The sequence below is a fragment of the Pseudophryne corroboree genome, chromosome 7 (assembly GCF_028390025.1).
Source record: "Pseudophryne corroboree isolate aPseCor3 chromosome 7, aPseCor3.hap2, whole genome shotgun sequence".
Classification (NCBI taxonomy): Eukaryota; Metazoa; Chordata; class Amphibia; order Anura; family Myobatrachidae; genus Pseudophryne; species Pseudophryne corroboree.
In genome coordinates this window covers 256,259,387-256,279,994 of record NC_086450.1, presented here as the reverse complement: position 1 = coordinate 256,279,994, position 20,608 = coordinate 256,259,387, and the positions used below count along the sequence as shown (strand labels likewise).

The 20,608-nt window shown below is 46.2% G+C and overlaps 1 protein-coding gene across 3 annotated transcripts in view; it reads left to right on the top strand.

Annotated features, from left to right (window-relative positions):
- Positions 1–20,608, top strand: part of PGAP1 (post-GPI attachment to proteins inositol deacylase 1) — a 1,346,394-nt gene that overhangs the window by 166,039 nt on the left and 1,159,747 nt on the right. For 2 of the 3 annotated variants that reach the window (XM_063934105.1, XM_063934104.1), the window contains exon 3: positions 2,991–3,166. In XM_063934105.1, coding sequence (XP_063790175.1) covers positions 2,991–3,166 — 176 coding nt within the window. Of the gene's footprint in view, positions 1–2,990; positions 3,167–20,608 lie in introns of those variants that run through there. The other variant, XM_063934106.1, reaches the window with a different exon arrangement.

Here is a 20,608-nt window from a genome sequence, read left to right as displayed (position 1 = left end):
CAGAGTGCTCATCTGCTCGAAGGCCGCAGATTCGGCATACAGGACTGGGTCCTGGTGACCACGGATGCAAGCCTCCGAGGTTGGGGGGCAGTCACCCAGGGAAGAAACTTCCAAGGACAATGGTCGAGTCAGGAAACTTCCCTACACATAAATATTCTGGAACTAAGGGCCATTTACAACGCCCTGAGTCAAGCAGAACCCCTGCTTCAAATCCAACCAGTTCTGATTCAGTCAGACAACATCACCGCAGTCGCCCATGTAAATCGACAGGGCGGCACAAGAAGCAGGATGGCAATGGCAGAAGCCACAAGGATTCTTCGATGGGCGGAGAATCACGTGCTAGCACTGTCAGCAGTGTTCATTCCGGGAGTGGACAACTGGGAAGCAGACTTCCTCAGCAGACACGACCTCCACCCGGGAGAGTGGGGACTTCATCCAGAAGTCTTCAAGCTGATTGTAAATCGCTGGGAACGGCCACAGGTGGACTGAATGGCGTCCCGCCTCAACAAAAAGCTAAAAAGATATTGCACCAGGTCAAGGGACCCTCAGGCGATAGCTGTGGACGCTCTAGTGACACCGTGGGTGTACCAGTCGGTGTATGTGTTCCTTCCTCTTCCTCTCATACCCAAGGTACTGAGGATAATAAGAAAAAGGGGAGTAAGAACTATACTCATTGTTCCGGATTGGCCAAGAAGAACTTGGTACCCAGAACTTCAGGAAATGATCTCAGAGGACCCATGGCCTCTGCCGCTCAGACAGGACCTGCTGCAGCAGGGGCCCTGTCTGTTCCAAGACTTACCGCGGCTGCGTTTGACGGCATGGCGGTTGAACAGCGGATCCTAAAGGAAAAGGGCATTCCAGATGAAGTCATTCCAACGCTGATAAAAGCTAGGAAGGATGTGACAGCAAAACATTATCACCGCATATGGCGAAAATATGTTGCTTGGTGTGAGGCCAAGAAGGCTCCAACGGAGGAATTTCAGCTGGGTCGATTTCTGCACTTCCTACAGTCAGGAGTGACTATGGGCCTTAAATTGGGTTCCATAAAAGTCCAGATTTCGGCCCTGTCTATTTTCTTTCAAAAAGAACTGGCTTCACTGCCTGAAGTTCAAACGTTTGTTAAGGGAGTGCTCCATATTCAGCCCCCTTTTGTGCCTCCAGTGGCACCTTGGGATCTCAACGTTGTGTTGGATTTCCTAAAATCATATTGGTTTGAGCCACTTAAAACCGTGGAGCTAAAATATCTCACGTGGAAAGTGGTCATGCTATTGGCCTTGGCTTCGGCCAGGCGTGTGTCAGAATTGGCAGCTTTGTCGTGTAAAAGCCCATATCTGATTTTCCATATGGACAGGGCAGAATTGAGGACTCGTCCCCAATTTCTCCCAAAGGTGGTATCAGCTTTTCATTTGAACCAACCTATTGTGGTGCCTGCGGCTACTCGTGACTTGGAGGATTCCAAGTTGCTGGACGTAGTCAGGGCCCTAAAAATATATGTTTCCAGGACAGCTGGAGTCAGAAAAACTGACTCGCTATTTATCCTGCATGCACCCAACAAGCTGGGTGCTCCTGCTTCAAAGCAGACTATTGCTCGCTGGATCTGTAGCACGATTCAACTTGCACATTCTGCGGCTGGACTGCCGCATCCTAAATCAGTAAAAGCCCATTCCACGAGGAAAGTGGGCTCTTCTTGGGCGGCTTTACAACTTTGCCGAGCTGCTACTTGGTCGGGTTCAAACACATTTGCAAAATTCTACGAGTTTGATACCCTGGCTGAGGAGGACCTTGAGTTTGCTCATTCGGTGCTGCAGAGTCATCCGCACTCTCCCGCCCGTTTGGGAGCTTTGGTATAATCCCCATGGTCCTTACGGAGTACCCAGCATCCACTAGGACGTCAGAGAAAATAAGAATTTACTCACCGGTAATTCTATTTCTCCTAGTCCGTAGTGGATGCTGGGAGCCCGTCCCAAGTGCGGACTCTCTGCAATACGTGTATATAGTTATTGCTTAACTAAAGGGTTTTGTTATGAGCCATCTGTTAATGAGGCTCATTTGTTATTCATACTGTTAACTGGGTGTAGTTATCACAAGTTGTACGGTGTGATTGGTGTGGCTGGTATGAGTCTTACCCTGGATTCCAAATCCTTTCCTAGTAATGTCAGCTCTTCCGGGCACAGTTTCCCTAACTGAGGTCTGGAGGAGGGGCATAGAGGGAGGAGCCAGTGCACACCAGATATAGTACCTAATCTTTCTTTTAAGAGTGCCCAGTCTCCTGCGGAGCCTGTCTATACCCCATGGTCCTTACGGAGTACCCAGCATCCACTACGGACTACGAGAAATAGAATTACTGGTGAGTAAATTCTTATTTTTTCGTAGTCCGTAGAGGATGCTGGGCGCCCGCCCAGCGCTTCGTTTTTCTGCATTTTATTACTTAGTTAAGTACTGCATTGTTACTTTGTTAATTACTTTTGTTCAGCCGTTGCTGACTTGTTTCAAGCTGATTAGCTTGATTTTCTATTATGTGTGAGCTTTTGTGAATCTCACCGCTTTCTGTGTATTTCCTTCTCTCGAAGTATGTCCGTCTCCTCGGGCACAGGTTCTAGACTGAGTCTGGTAGGGGGGCATAGAGGGAGGAGCCATCCCTCACTATTAAACTCTTAAAGTGCCCATGGCTCCCAAGGGACCCGTCTATACCCCATAGTATGAATGTGGACCCCAGCATCCTCTACGAACTACGAGAAAAGTATTTACCGGTATGTAATTAAAATCCTTTTTATTTATATTATAATTAGAATATACAATGTCACTGTTGTCAGTTACAAGTTATTTCAGTGAGATGTTCATTTTTGTTCGTGGATGGGTTCCAAAAAATATGACCTTGTCTGTGTATTTTGATTTATATAAAGCTATAAATAATGTGTTGATAAGTTTATTTGTATAAATACTTTAATTATACCCTGCAAGCTAAATTATTTTTTTTTTCTTCCTCACAGTTCGTTCTTTTGGTTCAATTGCCCTTCGAAAAGCTGAGAACATTAATTATAGTTATCACTTCAATGTTTTCAGTGTGAATTTCAATGAAGAACTTGTTGCACTTTACGGTGGCAGTTTACACAAGCAAACCAAGTTTGTCCATACTTGTATTAAAGCAATACTACGCCTTTATAAGGTAAGATTTCTGAATATTGCTTCTTTTTAAATCAGATATTTCTGCAGCGGGGTACACTGGGGTTCCACAGGGATAACACCGGGGTGTAGAGTTGGATCTTGATCCGAGGCAACAACAGGCTAAAAGCTTTGACTGTTTCCAGGATGCTTAGCGCCGCCTCCTCAATATCCCCGCCTCCAGGCACTGAAGATCAGTTTGTAAGTTAATGCCTTAAGTAAAGGCAGCAAACAGGGAGGGCTGAGCTGAGCAACCCTGAAAAGAGCTTTTAAGAAGACAGAAGACTTCAAGGGCTGCAGCATAGGCACTAACAAATGCTATATGTCATCCTGATATATGCTGCGGCTCCCTCACCTCCCCCGGCGGCGCTGTATACTCCCGCGCCCTGGTTGCCGGGTACTTACAGCGTAGGGCTCTGGTTTTCACTAGGTCACACACTTGCCGCTGCTCTTCAGGATCACGTGGCCGCATCAAGGGAGGAGGTAAGGGGGTCCACAAGGCGGGACCTGCTGAGACTGAACGCGCTCGCTGGCATGGACACTGTGGCCGTACAGGGACCCCACTAGACCACCAGGGCAAGGGCACAGGTCAGATTATCTCAATCCATTTTGCTCAAGCCCACAGTATCTGGTGGTGAAGTCCAGCAAAGGGGATAAGGCTCTGCCCTGTAGCCCCTCCCCCAGCCTCAGGCGCCATTTACTGCTAATGTTCCTGCCCTGGAGCTTCATCTCTCTGTCTCTCTCACTCCCTGTCAGCATTCGGGCACCATTACACACATGCTGAGCTGACTTTGGAACTGCTGGGAAATGTCTCCTCTGTAAAGCCGCCTGCAGCATCAGCGCTATGCATTTACAGGACACTTAAGTATTCTATATGTCTTTTAAACAGTGTTAGTTAAGGACAAGTGCATACATTCATGTATATTTAGTACAAGTACCCTGGGATATACATCCAGTCTTTACTGTGCATTGTTATATCTACATACATATAACGAGATTTATGGCATAGAACCTTATAAAACGTGTTCCCTGAAGACCACGTAGCCGCCTTGCACAATTGTGCAAGGGTCGCACCACGGTGGGCCGCCGAAGAAGGTCCAACCGACCGAGTAGAATGGGCTTTGATGGAAGCAGGAGCTTGCTGACCAACCTGTACATAAGCATGTGCAATCACCATTCTAATCCATCTAGCCAGAGTTTGCTTGGAAGCAGGCCAGCCACGTTTGTGAAAACCAAACAGTACAAACAGAGAATCAGATTTCCTAATGGAGGATGTTCAGAGCCCGTACCCTTTGGAAGACAACTCAGGAGAATTAAAGTCCGGAAACCACAATCTCCTGGTTAAGTTTGAAGGAAGACACCACCTTGGGTAAATAACCCGGTCGCGTTCTAAGAACCGCCCGGTCACATTGGGGAGTACTTACAGGATAAGGCACCCAAGTCCAAGACCTGTCTAGCTGAAGCAATAGCCAGCAAAAATAGCACCTTAGGAGACAGCCAGTTAAGGTCAGCAGAGGCAAGAGGTTCAAATGGAGACTCTTGCAAGGCCTCCAGTGCCACCGACAGATCCAAAGAGGCCACAGGAGGTACATAAGGAGGCTGAATCCGCAAAACGCCCTGAGTGAATGTATGAACATCCGGAAGGGCAGCAATCTTTCTCTGAAACCAAACCGACAAGGCATAAATATGAACCTTGAGGGAGGCTAGACGCAGGCCTAAGCCAAGGCCCTGTTGTAGGAAGGTCAACAGTTTAGCCGTGCTAAACTTGAAAATGTCATGATTGTGAGACGCATACCAAGTAAAGTAAGCATTCCAGACCCTATGGTAAATCCGAGCAGAAGCCGGCTTATGGGCCTTCAACATAATTTGAACGACCGCCTCAGAAAAACCCTTGGCCCTTAGGACAGAAGCTTCATTCATTTATAATGTTCTGGTGAGACACTTTTTACTATATAATAGACTGTGTCTTTTTAATATATACGATTATATGAACAAGTCGAGAAATGTATCCAGTATTTATACTTTGGGGATCCGGTGTTTGAGACGCAAATAGAGCCCAGGGTAAGACGCATGCGCTAAGAAGTGGCGGGAGTGAAACGAGCTGTCCCCGTCTATTTAAACCTGGATGAGAGAATCAGTGATTATTCCTCTGAGGAAGCCGCTGATGGTTTAAGGCGGAGAAACGTGTAAAGAAGTGGGATAGACGCCTGGTGTTGCTGTGCACTTACGTACCTGGTCTGCCGGAGGGAGCTGCTATCCAGTGGGACAGAGGAGACTTCACACTATCACAGTTTGAGTGGAGCGGGTGAGCTAAATGTGGAAGCTTGCCAAGAATTACCCATGTTAAAAATTGGTGCGCTCACCTGGGGACCCTTTGGCTGTGTCTGATAGTAACGGGCAGTGAGGACATACCTTGTGTTCAGGATCTCACGAGTTGGGTGAGAAAGTTATATTGTGCATCATTGTGACAAGTGCAATCAAGTCACTTTCAGCTGCTTCATTTATAATACACTGACTGTATACTGGATAATCATTGGAACTTTAAGTGTGGACACTAATACCCCTTTTCCACTAAAGCACGGGTCGCAGCCGTGTCACCTGACGCGGCTGCGACCCGTGCTATAGCCCCCTTTTGAATAGCGCTCACCACCCCGGCATATTGCCGGATTGGTGACGCTGCACCTGACGCGGCAGGGGCGGCGCTGGGAGATCACATGATTTCCCAGCGCCGCCCTCCCTATACACTGAGGCGACACGGCTCCCGTTCACACTAGACAGCTAGCCGAGTTGAACACGTGTTCAACCTGGCTTGCTACCCTGGTAGGATTCCCGGATCACTTGATCCGGGAATTTGCAGCGGGGACCCTTTTCCACTAGGAAAAAACACGGGTAAATGCGAGCCCCCGCACATTTTCCCGTGTTTCTAAGAGCTAGTGGAAAAGGGGTATTAGTGTGTTGTGGTTGATACACGAACTTAGTAATCTTTCTAAACAGAGGATTGATACAATATACCATTAGTAAAGTGTCTCTTAAATTCAGACAGTGGAAACACGAAGATAGCAACAACTGTTGCAAGAATAGAAACAGTAAGTAAAACAGCTGAATTTTTTTAACATAGTGTCAATGTGATTGTTTGCTATTGATTGTAGAGAATTCTCTTTTTATATGTGAATGTATTATGCAACACCGGCCGTGTGTGATGTTTAATAAATATTTTTATTATAAGTATTAAAACTATTATTGTTGTCAATTCCTTTCTGGACAGCAACGCTCTTAATAATTCTAGTTAGTTTTGTACCTTTTCAGGGTTAGAGTGGCCCCTGGTTGGAGCTGCAGCTGTCGCAGATGGGAATTGTCTAGTGTCTCACTGAGAAAGAAAAAGTCAGCACCTGGATATTTTTCCTATCACCTAGTGGTGGGATTAATATATTTATATTTATCTGTACTACCACTCCTGTGGTCAGGAAGGGAATGTACCACCGAATGCAGAGTGTTTGCCTTTGTCGGGTCCAGAGGAACATCTGTCAGGCAAAATCGATGAGGGGGACGAATCTTGAAGGATACGGCGTAACCTCGAGTGACGACTTCCCTTACCCAGGCATCTGAAGTGGTCTTCAACCATTCCTGGGCAAAACCTAGAAGTCGGCCCCCCACCCTGGGATCCCCCAGAGGGAGGCCTGCCCTGTCATGTGGCAGGCTTGTCAGTTTTGGAAGCTGGCTGACGGGAAGCCCAGGCTCGCTTCGGTCTGGGCTTGGCAGGTCTGGAACACGAGCTTGCTTTGGGTACGCCTGACCTTTTGCTTTACCTGGAGGACGAAAGGGCAGAGGGAAAGTACTTTTAGCTTTCTTGCATGGAAGGAGCTGTACTAGGTAGGCAAGCTGTTTTAGCAGTAGCCAGATCAGCCACAATCTTATTGAGGTCTTCTCCAAAGAGAATGTCTCCCTTGAAAGGAAGCACCTCCAGGGTTTTCTTGGATTCCATATCCACTGACCAGGATCTCAACCAAAGGAGGGTTTACCCCAGCAGTCCCAGGAACAGCTCAGCTCCGTAGTGATGGCTGCTGACAGGGAGTGAGGGAGAGAGATGCAGCTCCAGGGCAGGAACATTTTCAGAAATGGCGCTGCGTGTTATTGAAAACGGGGTTTTAATTAGCGCAAAACCCCCCACCTGTCCCAGGGTCCCGGCGGCTAGTGGAGCGGCTGCCCAGTAACAGTGTCCACACAAGCACGCGCGGCCCGCCTCCCACGGCCGCGCCGGATCGCGGTTTAACAGTGGCCAAAGAGACCCCTTACCTCCCCTGTACCTGCGGCCACGCGATCCTGGAGGACAGCGGCAGATGTGCGCGACTAACAAGAAGAACACCAGAGCCTCCGCTGTAGTAACCTGGCAACCAGGGCGCTGGAATATACAGCGCCGCTAGGGCAGTGATGGAGCTGCAGCTGAGTATGTCTTACGACATTAAAAGCTGCAGCCCTTGAAATCTTGAAAGTTTTTCTTCTTCTTCATTAAAAGCTATAATATGGGCTGCAAAGGCAGCCCCCCTGTTGATTGCCTGCTTACTGCATGGCACCAACTTACAAACTGAGCTCCTGTGCATGGAGGTGGGGTTATAGAGGAGGAGGCGCTGTGCATCTTGGGAACAGTCAAAGCTTTGAGCCTGTTGATGCCTCGGATCAAGATCCTACTCTACACCCGATGTTAATCCTTGTGGAGCCCAGTGTACCCCGCTCCAGAAATAGCTTTAGTTAGTAGTGCAGTTACTTAGTATTGCTAGTCCAGTGCAGTTTTATTGTTGTTTGTAATAGTTTCTGCATTGTACATGTGACTGTGTGTGCCAATAGCTGCTGTGTGATTTCCATTCCGTGTATCTCACATACACTGCTTTCCCTATATTCTGTACCATGAAGGGGGCTAAGTGCATAATATAGTGTCTCACAGTATATACTATTTTGGTATTTTTCTCCTGTGTATTACAGTCACCATATACCTCTAAAGGTGTGTACACACAGTGAGATCCTTGCTATGGCCGATTTTGACTATGCTATCTCCCTTGAACTCCCCGGAGCCCAGCACCACCGATTTTGACTAACATTTCTTGAGATATGGACTGTGTGCTTACGATTTTGGCTTATGTGAGATTTTGGCTTATGTGAGATGTAATGGACATGCGAGATGAACTAGAAAGTACACCGATCTAGCAAGGATTATCTTGCCTGCACAGTCTATCTTTTCTTGCGAAGCCGACCTGGCGGGACCGCACATCAGGATCGAATCGGGATCGCAAGGTGACTTTCACCTTGCAATCTGCACTAACTTTTCTTGAGATTTTGACTATATAGTCAAAATCGAAAGAAAATATCTCACCGTGTGTACACACCGTTTAATCCTCCATGTGTGTTCTGCTTGCAGTCACACTAACCCGGGGGATTTCTGTCAGGTACTTTGTCTGCTTATATTGTACTACTTTGCCCTACGGTTTCGCTTTCATATAATTTCAGCTAAACAGGGTGATAATTCTATGGCTGCTCCTGCACCATGCAGTGCTAATGCCATGGATGTCTCTGAGGAAAATATTGCAGCTGAGGGTTCAGGTACTGGGCGTTTTATACCCCTAAGTCAGTCTACAGCAATGGGGGCAAATCATGTCCCGCCGTGGGCTACATTTTCTCATTTACTGACTATGCTGGTTACTGGATTATTATAAAAAGAATAAGGAGCGCTACTAAAATTAAATGTATGCAAACACCTGTGAAAAAAAAGAACTTAATAAATGTTTACAGCACTTTTATGTGCTTGTGCAGGAGTCCATTTGTGGGTTCCGTTAAATGCCGGCTTTATGTCCTGCACTGCGGCGGTGGTCCGGAGCTAGCTCACTGACTTTCCCTGACACTGCCTACCTTGAAGTGGGGATTGTCTGGCTTTGAGTCTGTCTCCGCTCGGCTGGTTCCCGCACGGTGCTTCTCTGTTCTCACACCCGTCGGCACAAGGCAGTAATACAAAGTATACGCACGAGTGAAGTGGTTGAGGCAGCTGACATCCACAATCTTAGAACGAAACCGCATGGTATAATCCTGTCCCGGGTCCTCCTAACACATTCTCCAGCCGGGACCTCTCCGGTCTCTATCAGAATATCGGTGTCAGTTACTGCGTTATCTATGTATGCAGATTCAGAAAAGATCCACAGAAAACAACGTCTGACCGCACTTCCACACTGTGTCAAAGCCGCGCCGCGCGCCCTCCCCTCTCCCTTTCTCTCTCCAGTAACATCCAATAGGTAAGGCGAATACAACTAGTCAATAGTAGCGAGTTTATTAGCACTACTTCCGGACAAAGCATATGATGAAACGATGGTGATTGGTTATGTTTCGTTTTAGTTGCGTTTATACTTCAAGATGGTTGTGGATGGGTTGGGTCTATGATGTGATGGATACTGATTTTAACGGAACAGAATAATGAAATATAAACGAATACTTTAAAGATATGGGCCAGCATGATATATTGTCAGTTGGCAATAACCATACTCAAATAAAACAAAATAGTAAAGATATAATTTAAGGTATTTGGAGCCAGGGTTGCAAGGACCTTATTTTGAACGGTAGATGCTAGAATCAAGTGGGCTAAGGGACCTTTTCCGTAAGGGGGAGGAGTTACGACACAATGGGGAGGAGCTAGGCCAGCGGGATAGTTCCTCTACTATCCACGCCACCAACTATTACCTTTAGTAATCAGGTGGCGAGCGAAGCGGAGCGGAGCGAGCCACCGTGCCCGAAGCGTGGCGAGCGTACTTTTCGGGTACCCTGTTCGCCCGTAGCTCCTCCCCCTGGTGACGTGTCTCCTCCCCAAGGAACGTCACAAGGTCCCTTCTCCCACTCCGATATAGAACCAACCTATTTTGAACACCTACATAAATATTAGGGGTGAGCGCCGCTTTTCAGGTTTTCTGTTTTAGCTCTGTGCCTCTGTCAATGTTTTGGATCTGTATTGGTTTTGCCAAAACCGCCCTTGAGGGTTTTGGTTTTGGATCTGTATTTTTTGGGAAAAAATCATAAAAACAGCTAAAATCACAGAATTTGGGCCTGGTTTTGTTCCTACAGTATTATTAATCTCATTAACATTAATTTCCACTCATTTCCAGTCTATTTTGAACATCTCACTGCTCACAATATTGTTTTCATCCAGTTTAGGCCAAAAGGTTGCACCGAGGTAGCTGGATGACTATAGCCCAGTACACACTAACTGAGCCCCCACCGGCGCCGATAGTGGTGGCGGTAGGGACACGGCATGTGCAAGTGCATACACACTTGCCGATGCCAGCGGGGAAGGGAGCAACGGTGGGGGGGGGACAACACCGGCTTACGTTAAAGAGGCCCTCCCTCGTCTGTACATGTTCAGACGAGAGACTGGGTCATTAACGATGCATGGGAGCGCACAATGTTAACTACACTGAGTGTACACACTGGCGAGATTGTAAAACATCTCGCTCAGATTGGCCCTCTGCGATATCTTTTACTTTCTCATCTAGTGTGTATGGGGCTTAAGCTAAGCGACAGAAGTGGGTGTCACAAACACGTGGCACATCTAGAGATGAGCGGGTTCGGTTCCTCGGAAACCGAACCCCCCCGAACTTCACCCATTTTACACGGGTCCGAGGCATATTCGGATTCTCCCGTATGGCTCGGTTAACCCGAGCGCGGACGAACGTCATCATCCCGCTGTCGGATTCTCGTGAGATCCGGATTCTATATAAGGTGCCACGCATCGCCGCCATTTTTCACTCGTGCATTGGAAATGATAGTGAGAGGATGTGGCTGGCGTCCTCTCACTTTGTTTCAGGGGGCTGCATATCTTTATTCTGGGGACCAGCAGTATTATAGGAGGAGTACAGTGCAGAGTTTTGCTAACCAGTGACCACCAGTATTATACGTTGTCTGCCTGAAAAAGCTCCATATCTGTGCTCAGTGTGCTGCATATATCTGTGCTCACACTGCTTTATTGTGGGGAATGGGGACCAGCAGTATTATATAGGAGTACAGTGCAGAGTTTTGCTGACCAGCGACCACCAGTATACGTTGTCTGCCTGAAAAACGCTCCATATCTGTGCTCAGTGTGCTGCATATATCTGTGCTCACACTGCTTTATTGTGGGGACTGGGGACCAGCAGTATTATATAGGAGGAGTACAGTGCAGAGTTTTGCTGACCAGTGACCACCAGTATACGTTGTCTGCCTGAAAAACGCTCCATATCTGTGCTCAGTGTGCTACATATATCTGTGCTCACACTGCTTTATTGTGGGGACTGGGGACCAGCAGTATTATATCGGAGGAGTACAGTACAGAATTTTGCTGACCAGTGACCACCAGTATACGTTGTCTGCCTGAAAAAACGCTCCATATCTGTGCTCAGTGTGCTGCATATATCTGTGCTCACACTGCTTTATTGTGGGGACTGGGGACCAGCAGTATTATAGGAGGAGTACAGTGCAGAGTTTTGCTAACCAGTGACCACCAGTATTATACGTTGTCTGCCTGAAAAAGCTCCATATCTGTGCTCAGTGTGCTGCATATATCTGTGCTCACACTGCTTTATTGTGGGGAATGGGGACCAGCAGTATTATATAGGAGTACAGTGCAGAGTTTTGCTGACCAGCGACCACCAGTATACGTTGTCTGCCTGAAAAACGCTCCATATCTGTGCTCAGTGTGCTGCATATATCTGTGCTCACACTGCTTTATTGTGGGGACTGGGGACCAGCAGTATTATATAGGAGGAGTACAGTGCAGAGTTTTGCTGACCAGTGACCACCAGTATACGTTGTCTGCCTGAAAAACGCTCCATATCTGTGCTCAGTGTGCTACATATATCTGTGCTCACACTGCTTTATTGTGGGGACTGGGGACCAGCAGTATTATATCGGAGGAGTACAGTACAGAATTTTGCTGACCAGTGACCACCAGTATACGTTGTCTGCCTGAAAAAACGCTCCATATCTGTGCTCAGTGTGCTGCATATATCTGTGCTCACACTGCTTTATTGTGGGGACTGGGGACCAGCAGTATTATAGGAGGAGTACAGTGCAGAGTTTTGCTAACCAGTGACCACCAGTATTATACGTTGTCTGCCTGAAAAAGCTCCATATCTGTGCTCAGTGTGCTGCATATATCTGTGCTCACACTGCTTTATTGTGGGGAATGGGGACCAGCAGTATTATATAGGAGTACAGTGCAGAGTTTTGCTGACCAGCGACCACCAGTATACGTTGTCTGCCTGAAAAACGCTCCATATCTGTGCTCAGTGTGCTGCATATATCTGTGCTCACACTGCTTTATTGTGGGGACTGGGGACCAGCAGTATTATATAGGAGGAGTACAGTGCAGAGTTTTGCTGACCAGTGACCACCAGTATACGTTGTCTGCCTGAAAAACGCTCCATATCTGTGCTCAGTGTGCTGCATATATCTGTGCTCACACTGCTTTATTGTGGGGACTGGGGACCAGCAGTATTATATCGGAGGAGTACAGTACAGAATTTTGCTGACCAGTGACCACCAGTATACGTTGTCTGCCTGAAAAAACGCTCCATATCTGTGCTCAGTGTGCTGCATATATCTGTGCTCACACTGCTTTATTGTGGGGACTGGGGACCAGCAGTATTATATCGGAGGAGTACAGTGCAGAGTTTTGCTGACCAGTGACCACCAGTATTATACGTTCTCTGCCTAAAAAACGCTCCATATCTGTGCTGCATTGTAGTATAAAGTAGGAGTACAGTGCATAATTTTGCTGACCACCAGTATATAATATATAGGAGTACGGTACAGTAGGCCACTGCTCTACCTACCTCTGTGTCGTCAAGTATACTATCCATCCATACATGTGGTGCATTTCAGTTGTGCGCAGTATATATAATAGTAGGCCATTGCTATTGATACTGGCATATAATTCCACACATTAAAAAATGGAGAACAAAAATGTGGAGGGTAAAATAGGGAAAGATCAAGATCCACTTCCACCTCGTGCTGAAGCTGCTGCCACTAGTCATGGCCGAGACGATGAAATGCCATCAATGTCGTCTGCCAAGGCCGATGCCCAATGTCATAGTAGAGAGCATGTAAAATCCAAAACACAAAAGTTCAGTAAAATGACCCAAAAATCAAAATTAAAAGCATCTGAGGAGAAGCGTAAACTTGCCAATATGCCATTTACGACACGGAGTGGCAAGGAACGGCTGAGGCCCTGGCCTATGTTCATGGCTAGTGGTTCAGCTTCACATGAGGATGGAAGCACTCATCCTCTCGCTAGAAAACTGCAGTGCCACTCCTAGATGGGCCAGGTGTTTGTGTCGGCCACTTGGGTCGCTTAGCTTAGTCACACAGCTACCTCATTGCGCCTCTTTTTTTCTTTTCATCATGTGCTGTTTGGGGACTATTTTTTTTGAAGTGCCATCCTGTCTGACACTGCAGTGCCACTCCTAGATGGGCCAGGTGTTTGTGTCGGCCACTTATGTCGCTTAGCTTAGCCATCCAGCGACCTTGGTGCACCTCTTTTTTTCTTTTCATCATGTGCTGTTTGGGGACTATTTTTTTGAAGTGCCATCCTGTCTGACACTGCAGTACCACTCCTAGATGGGCCAGGTGTTTGTGTCGGCCACTTGGGTCGCTTAGCTTAGCCATCCAGCGACCTCAGTGCAAATTTTAGGACTAAAAATAATATTGTGAGGTGTTCAGAATAGACTGGAAATGAGTGGAAATTATGGTTATTGAGGTTAATAATACTATGGGATCAAAATGACCCCAAAATTCTATGATTTAAGCTGTTTTTGAGGGTTTTTTGTAATAAAAAACCGAATCCAAAACACACCCGAATCCGACAAAAAATTTTCAGGGAGGTTTTGCCAAAACGCGTCCGAATCCAAAACACGGCCGCGGAACCGAATCCAAAACCAAAACACAAAACCCGAAAAATGTCCGGTGCATATCACTAGGCATATCTAGGAGTGGCACTACAGTGGCAGGCGCAGGATGTCAGTTTTACAAACTATGCCAAAAAAAATGCTCCAAAAAGCACATAATGCAAAGAAAAGAGGGGCAAGATGGAATTCTCCTTGGGCCTCCCCACCAACCCTCGTGTTGTATATATTAAACAGGACATGCACAGTTTAACAAACCAATCATTTCAGCGACAGAGGCCTTCACTTGTGGCTGAAATGATTGGTTTGTTTGGGCCCCCACAAATTTTTTTTTAGAAGGGCTTCCTCCATTGAGTAATTACTCTGCGGCTGTTGATGATGAGGTGTTAATTACATTATAATCTTGTACAAAAAATGTCATGTCTTTGCCGCAAATTACGTAACATGGAGGATTTGTCTAGACGGCTAGCGTTCCTACCCCTACTAAATTTGTCCTCACAAATGGAGCAGATGCTTTTATAAACATTGTCAGGATTGGGATAAATATAATCCCACTCGCAAGAGGTGGCTTTTTTTGTTTTACGCCCAGGCATCGCAATGGCTTACTTTTTATCACGGTCAACAACTGCAGCCACCGATGGCTGACTTACACAAACAACATCACATCAACTTCCTCACTGTCAGATAGTACACAAATATCCCCCTCATCCTGTCCCCTTTCCGCACACACAACCTCCTCATCAGAATCCTCACCATCTTTACTTGTACTGCTCCCCACATGTGCAGATGGTTCAGGAATGGTGGAAGGAGGTGAAAGAGGCTTCTCCATGAGGACAGTGTGAGAAATGTCAGACTCACCGCATAGCTGACATGGACACCCCTAAACATTCCTCAAGAATGTCTGACGGTTCTGATTCTAAATGTGCAGTTTGCCTTACGGCCTCTGCAGATAACTTTCCTTGTGATTTTTTTTCTTTACCACTCTAAAATTAAATGATTTTACATACCCTGACTTAAGTCCTCTATTATTTATTTATTCATTACCAGTTATTTATATAGCGCACACATATTTCACAGTGCTTTACAGAGAATATTTGGCCATTCACAGCAGCCCTGCCCCAGTGGAGCTTCCACTCTATATTCCCTACCACATGTACACGCACACACATTCATGCTAGGGTTAATTTATGTTGGGATCCAATTAACCTACCAGTATATTTTTGGATTGTGGGAGGAAACCGGATTACCTGTAGGAAACCCACGCAATTACGGGGAGAATATACAAACTCCACACATGGCTGTGGTGGGAATCAAACTCATGACTTCAGTGCTGTAAGGCAGTAATCATTACACCATCTGTACTGCCCATACTCTATACCCCTGGGCATCTGCCTTAGCAGATGAGGTTGACAGACTTGTATTGTCAATTTCATGATAAGCAGCAGCTTTAACACTAGTAGTAGCCTCCATTTCTATCAACACAAAGTGGTGTTGACCTTCACTGACAGCGTCGCCCAAATGAGTCAGAAATATGTATAATAATTACACACTGTGCTTAACTTCACGACAGCGTTGCATGCATGAATGAGTTTGAAATATATATATAATAATTACACACTGTGGTTGACAGCACCAACAGCGTCGCACAAATGAGTCAGAAATATGTATAATAATTACACACTAAGGTTTTCACCGACAGCAACCCACAACTGAGTCAGACATATATATAATAATAATTATACACTGCGGTTGACTTCACCGACAGCGTTGCACAAATGAGTCAGAAATATATATAATAATAATTACACACTGCGTTTGACTTCACCGACAGCGTCGCACAAATGAGTCCTGTCCCGGGTCCTCCTAACTCATCTTACAGCCGGGACCTATCTGGTAGCCATCAGTGTCAGTGACGAGTTAATCTGTTTGTGCAGATCCACAGAACAACATGTGACCGACTGCACTTCCACAATGTATCAAAGCGCACCTCCTCCACAGTAACATCCAATAGGTATGGCGAATACAACTAGCTAATAGTAGCGAGCATATTAGCTCTACTTCCGGACAAAGCATATGAGGAAATGATGGTGACTGGTTAGGTTAGTTTTGTTTCAGTTGCATTTATATGGCAAGATAGTTAATAATGGATGTGATAGGGAAAGATACTAATGTTAACAGAATAGAATAATGAAATATAAACAGATACATTATAGATATGGGCCAGCATGATATATTGTCAGTAGGCAATAACCATACTCATATAAAACTAATAAAGATATAATTTAAGGTATTAGAAGCCAGGGCTGCAAGGATCTTATTTTGAACACCTGCATAAATATTAGATTAGAATTACACACTGTGGTTGACTTCACCGACAGCGTCGCACAAATGAGTCAGACATATATATAATAATAATTACACACTGAGTTTGACTTCACCGACAGCGTCGCACAATAAGTGTATGAGTAGGAAATAATATACTGTGGTCTGACCAGCAGTGTCACAGTACTTCTAAAAATAAAATAAAAACTGTATAGTACAGTGGGGTACAGCACAAACAACAAATATATATATTTTTTTGATCATTTTTGGCTTTTTGTTTTTAACTTTTATTATTTTAATTTTACAATGGGACAGAGCCCTTGGATGGACGGACAGATCACCCCTTTCAGATACAGCAGGCAGAGAGCATCCCTTTTTCAGATACAGCAGACAGAGAGAGCACCCCTTTTTCAGATACAGCAGATAGAGAGCGCCCCTTTTCAGATACAGCAGACAGAGAGAGCACCCATTTTTCAGATACAGGAGATAGAGAGATCACCCCTTTTTCAGATACAGCAGACAGAGAGAGCAGGCTGAGTGACGGTCTTCAGATGTCGGATTCTCCTGCAGTCGCTTTCCAACAAGTTTAGGACCCGTGTCTCCTTAGTCCTGGATCTTAGTATTGATACAGATTATTAATGGCTCTCACAAAGGGGACTACATAGGAGAGTACACATTGGAGGTAATTCCAAGTTGATCGCAGCAGGAATTTTGTTAGCAGTTGGGCAAAACCATGTGCACTGCAGGGGAGGCAAATATAACATGTGCAGAGAGAGTTAGATTTGGGTGGATTATTTTGTTTCTGTGCAGGTTAAATACTGGCTGCTTTATTTTTACACTGCAAATTAGATTGCAGATTGAACACACCACACCCAAATCTAACTTTCTCTGCACATGTTAAATCTGCCTCCCCTGCAGTGCACATGGTTGTGCCCAACTGCTAACTAAATTCCTGCTGCGATCAACTTGGAATTACCCCCATTGTCCTTTAGCACCTAAGGGAATCCATGAGTATGCACATTTTCCACAAACCCAATACATACCCTTAGGCAGAGGCATCCCAAAAATGTTTGTGGTATTGAGCCTTATGTATATCATAAAGTACCCTGTTTATTACCATTGGCATCTCCACATGCGCTGTTATCAAGTGTACACCCCTTTCTCTGTAGTTGGTGTAAAGTATCGTTAGGTGTTACTACCCCATTTGCATCTATGGAATGCCAACAGCTTTTGAGATTCTTGAGGGAGCATCTACCAGACATCTTCACGACAAATGTGGCTCCAGTACAGTTAATAAGTGTATCCTAGGTTTGGGCTTTTTACCTGTAATATTTTTCCCTTGTACACATATGGGTGGGACTTTTCATTAACACTTAAGCAGAATTCAGGTTTCCCTGTGGCTGCAGCTACCTGCAAAGCAGGCACAGACAGAAAGCCTGCGTCTGTGACATCCAAATATGGAAAATCCACTACGTTCTGTATATTAGGCGTATTGTTGGCACACATGTGACCACCATTCTTTAGCTTGTGACAGGACCATTATCTGTCCATCATGTCTGATGTGCTTATGTAATGATCTAGGAGGGTTATACCTGCTTCACACTGATTGGTAAGTGTGTTCAAACCCAACATTTGCTTCTGTTGAGAGCCTCTGCAATTCTGCTGTGCATTGCTATCATAGAGTTACCTGTAAATTCATCTCTGTCATTCTTTTGTAAAGCTCTGCGCGCACGGGCCCTGAATAGCATACCATTGTTATATTTCTTATTACCTGTTTCACTGGTCACATTGTTAACAGACCCTGGAGTGTATATGCCAAACTCAAACACAATAAGTATTGTAATCAGAAATGCCCATGAGAGAATGCACCCCCACAGTCCATGATCTGGCCTTTGGCCCATCAGCATCATCCTGTTTAGCATTGTCTTTGGTGTCCTTGATCTTCACAGTACTCTTCCAGGAGTTATGTGCCCTTCACAGAGATACTGCGTTGGCTGGTGGCTCAAGGGATTATTATTCCTGAACCACTCACTTGTTGGTTTTACTGGTGAAGTGACGAGGCGGTGTCTTGGGGAATATCTAAAGGCCAGTACTCATGGCCCGATGCTGGAGAGATGTGTGCTGAGCGAACCGCTGTTAGGGTCTCCTGCCCTGTGCTGCCACGTCGTCATGGCAACCGGGAGACAAGTGCTAGCGGAGTAACCTGAGCGCAGCTGATACTCCGGTTCGGGTCTTTTGCTGTGCAGTGGTTATAGGCTCTGTGCATGGCAGGGGATCCGGTGCTGGTTTTTGTGCTCACAGTCTGTGAGGTCTGAGTGGGGCGTGGACAGCACCTGCTTTATAAGGCCTCTTTTCAGGGTAAGCAGATGCTGCTGAATCTTTGTTGGTTAGTCAGTTTCTGAAAGTTAGCCAGTACTGTGTAGCTTTGTATTTGTTTGTTGCTTACTGCAAATAGGCCTGGGGATTTGGTATTACACTCTGCCAATCCAGACCTAGCAGTAAGACTGGAGTCAGTCGTTTAGCTTGCTGGGGTTCTGTTACTACTCTGTGAACTTAGCAAGTTTGCGGCTGTATTCTAAGACTTGCCTGTCTAATCCTGTCTCACTGTGCTAGGTGTCAGGGGTCAGTTTAGTGGCAGTAAACCGAACCTGTGCACTGCAAGTGAGAATTAGGATTGTGGAGAATCTCCTTGTGTCTATCATTCCATCTCTGACCAAGGAGTTTACTGCCACACCCGTTGGTAACCCTTTAGGGTTTTGCTGTTGCCCTTAGCAACAGCATTTCGGGTTTTCTATGTATTAAAACACAACATCTTGCTTTTCACATCTGAGCAGTTCTAATACAAGGGAGATACCCAGTTCCTTAGCCTCTGGGCTTCTCTGTTCACGTTGTGTGTATTTTGTTACCCTACCACCTTCTGTGTACGTTATGTCATATTCCCTAGTCTGTCTGTGAGTCCATTTGTTTTGCATAACAGTTCAAACACCAGTACATTCCTGCAGGCACTGGAGTGCATAACAGTCCTGACACCAGTACTTTCCTGCAGGCACTGGTGTGCATAACATATTCAGCAGCCCAATACTCCTGTTGAAATTTTGTGGGAATATGGAGCATACCCCTCAAAATACGTTGCAACAGGTGGTTGATCAGGTGCAGGTCCCGACTCAAAAATGTAATGATTTGTCCATTAAAATGCACACCTCCCAGGCTGCTGGCGGAGCTCCCGCAGCAGCAGCACCTGCAGGGGTTAAGGAGCCGAAAGTAAATCTCCCGGATCGTTTTTCTGGAGATCGCTCGCAGTTCTTTTGTTTCAAGGAGAGCTGCAAGCTATACTTCCGGCTTAGGCCTCAGTCTTCTGGGTCGGAGATTCAGCGGGTGGGCATAGTGATTTCCTTGCTACAAGGAGACCCACAGGTCTGGGCATATGGGTTGCAGCCTGACTGTCCGTCGCTTAAAAGTGTTGATGCTTTTTTTACGGCACTGGGCATGTTGTATGATGACCCTGACAAGACGGCCTCAGCCGAGGCTCAGATTTCGATCCTTAAGCAAGGGCGAAGGCCAGTTGAGGTTTACTGTACGGAGTTTCGGAGGTTGGCCCATGATACCCAGTGGAATGACCCAGCCCTGAGACACCAGTACCGAAGAGGTCTTTCTAACCAGATAAAGGACCAACTGGTACAACATCCCTTGCCTGATAGCTTGGATCAGCTCATGCAGTTATCCATCCGGGTGGATAGACGGCTGAGAGAGCGTAGGCTTGAAAGGGAGACTGAGATTTCCTTCCTTCCCAAGGGAACCTCAGACTCTGAGGAATTTTCCGAGGAGCCTATGCAGATTGGGGCTACCCGCCTCTCCTCGCGTGAGAAGATGCGGAGGAGACAGCAGGGGTTGTGTTTGTACTGTGGGAATAAAGGTCATGTGGTAGTATCATGCCCAGAAAAGCCGGAAAACTTCAGGGCCTGAGGGTGATGGGAAATATCCTGTCAGGCCAGAAGTCAGAATTTCCCAAGAAGACTTTTATCATTCCGGTGACCTTGAAGATCCTCGGTCAAACTGTCAAGACTGAGGCCTTTGTGGACAGTGGGGCCGACGGGGTTTTTATGGACCGCCAATTCGCCCTGAAACACTCTGTTCCCTTAGTACCCTTGGCATCGGAAATTGAGATTTGTGGGTTAAACGGGGAACCATTATCCCAAGGTAAAATTACCTCTTGCACT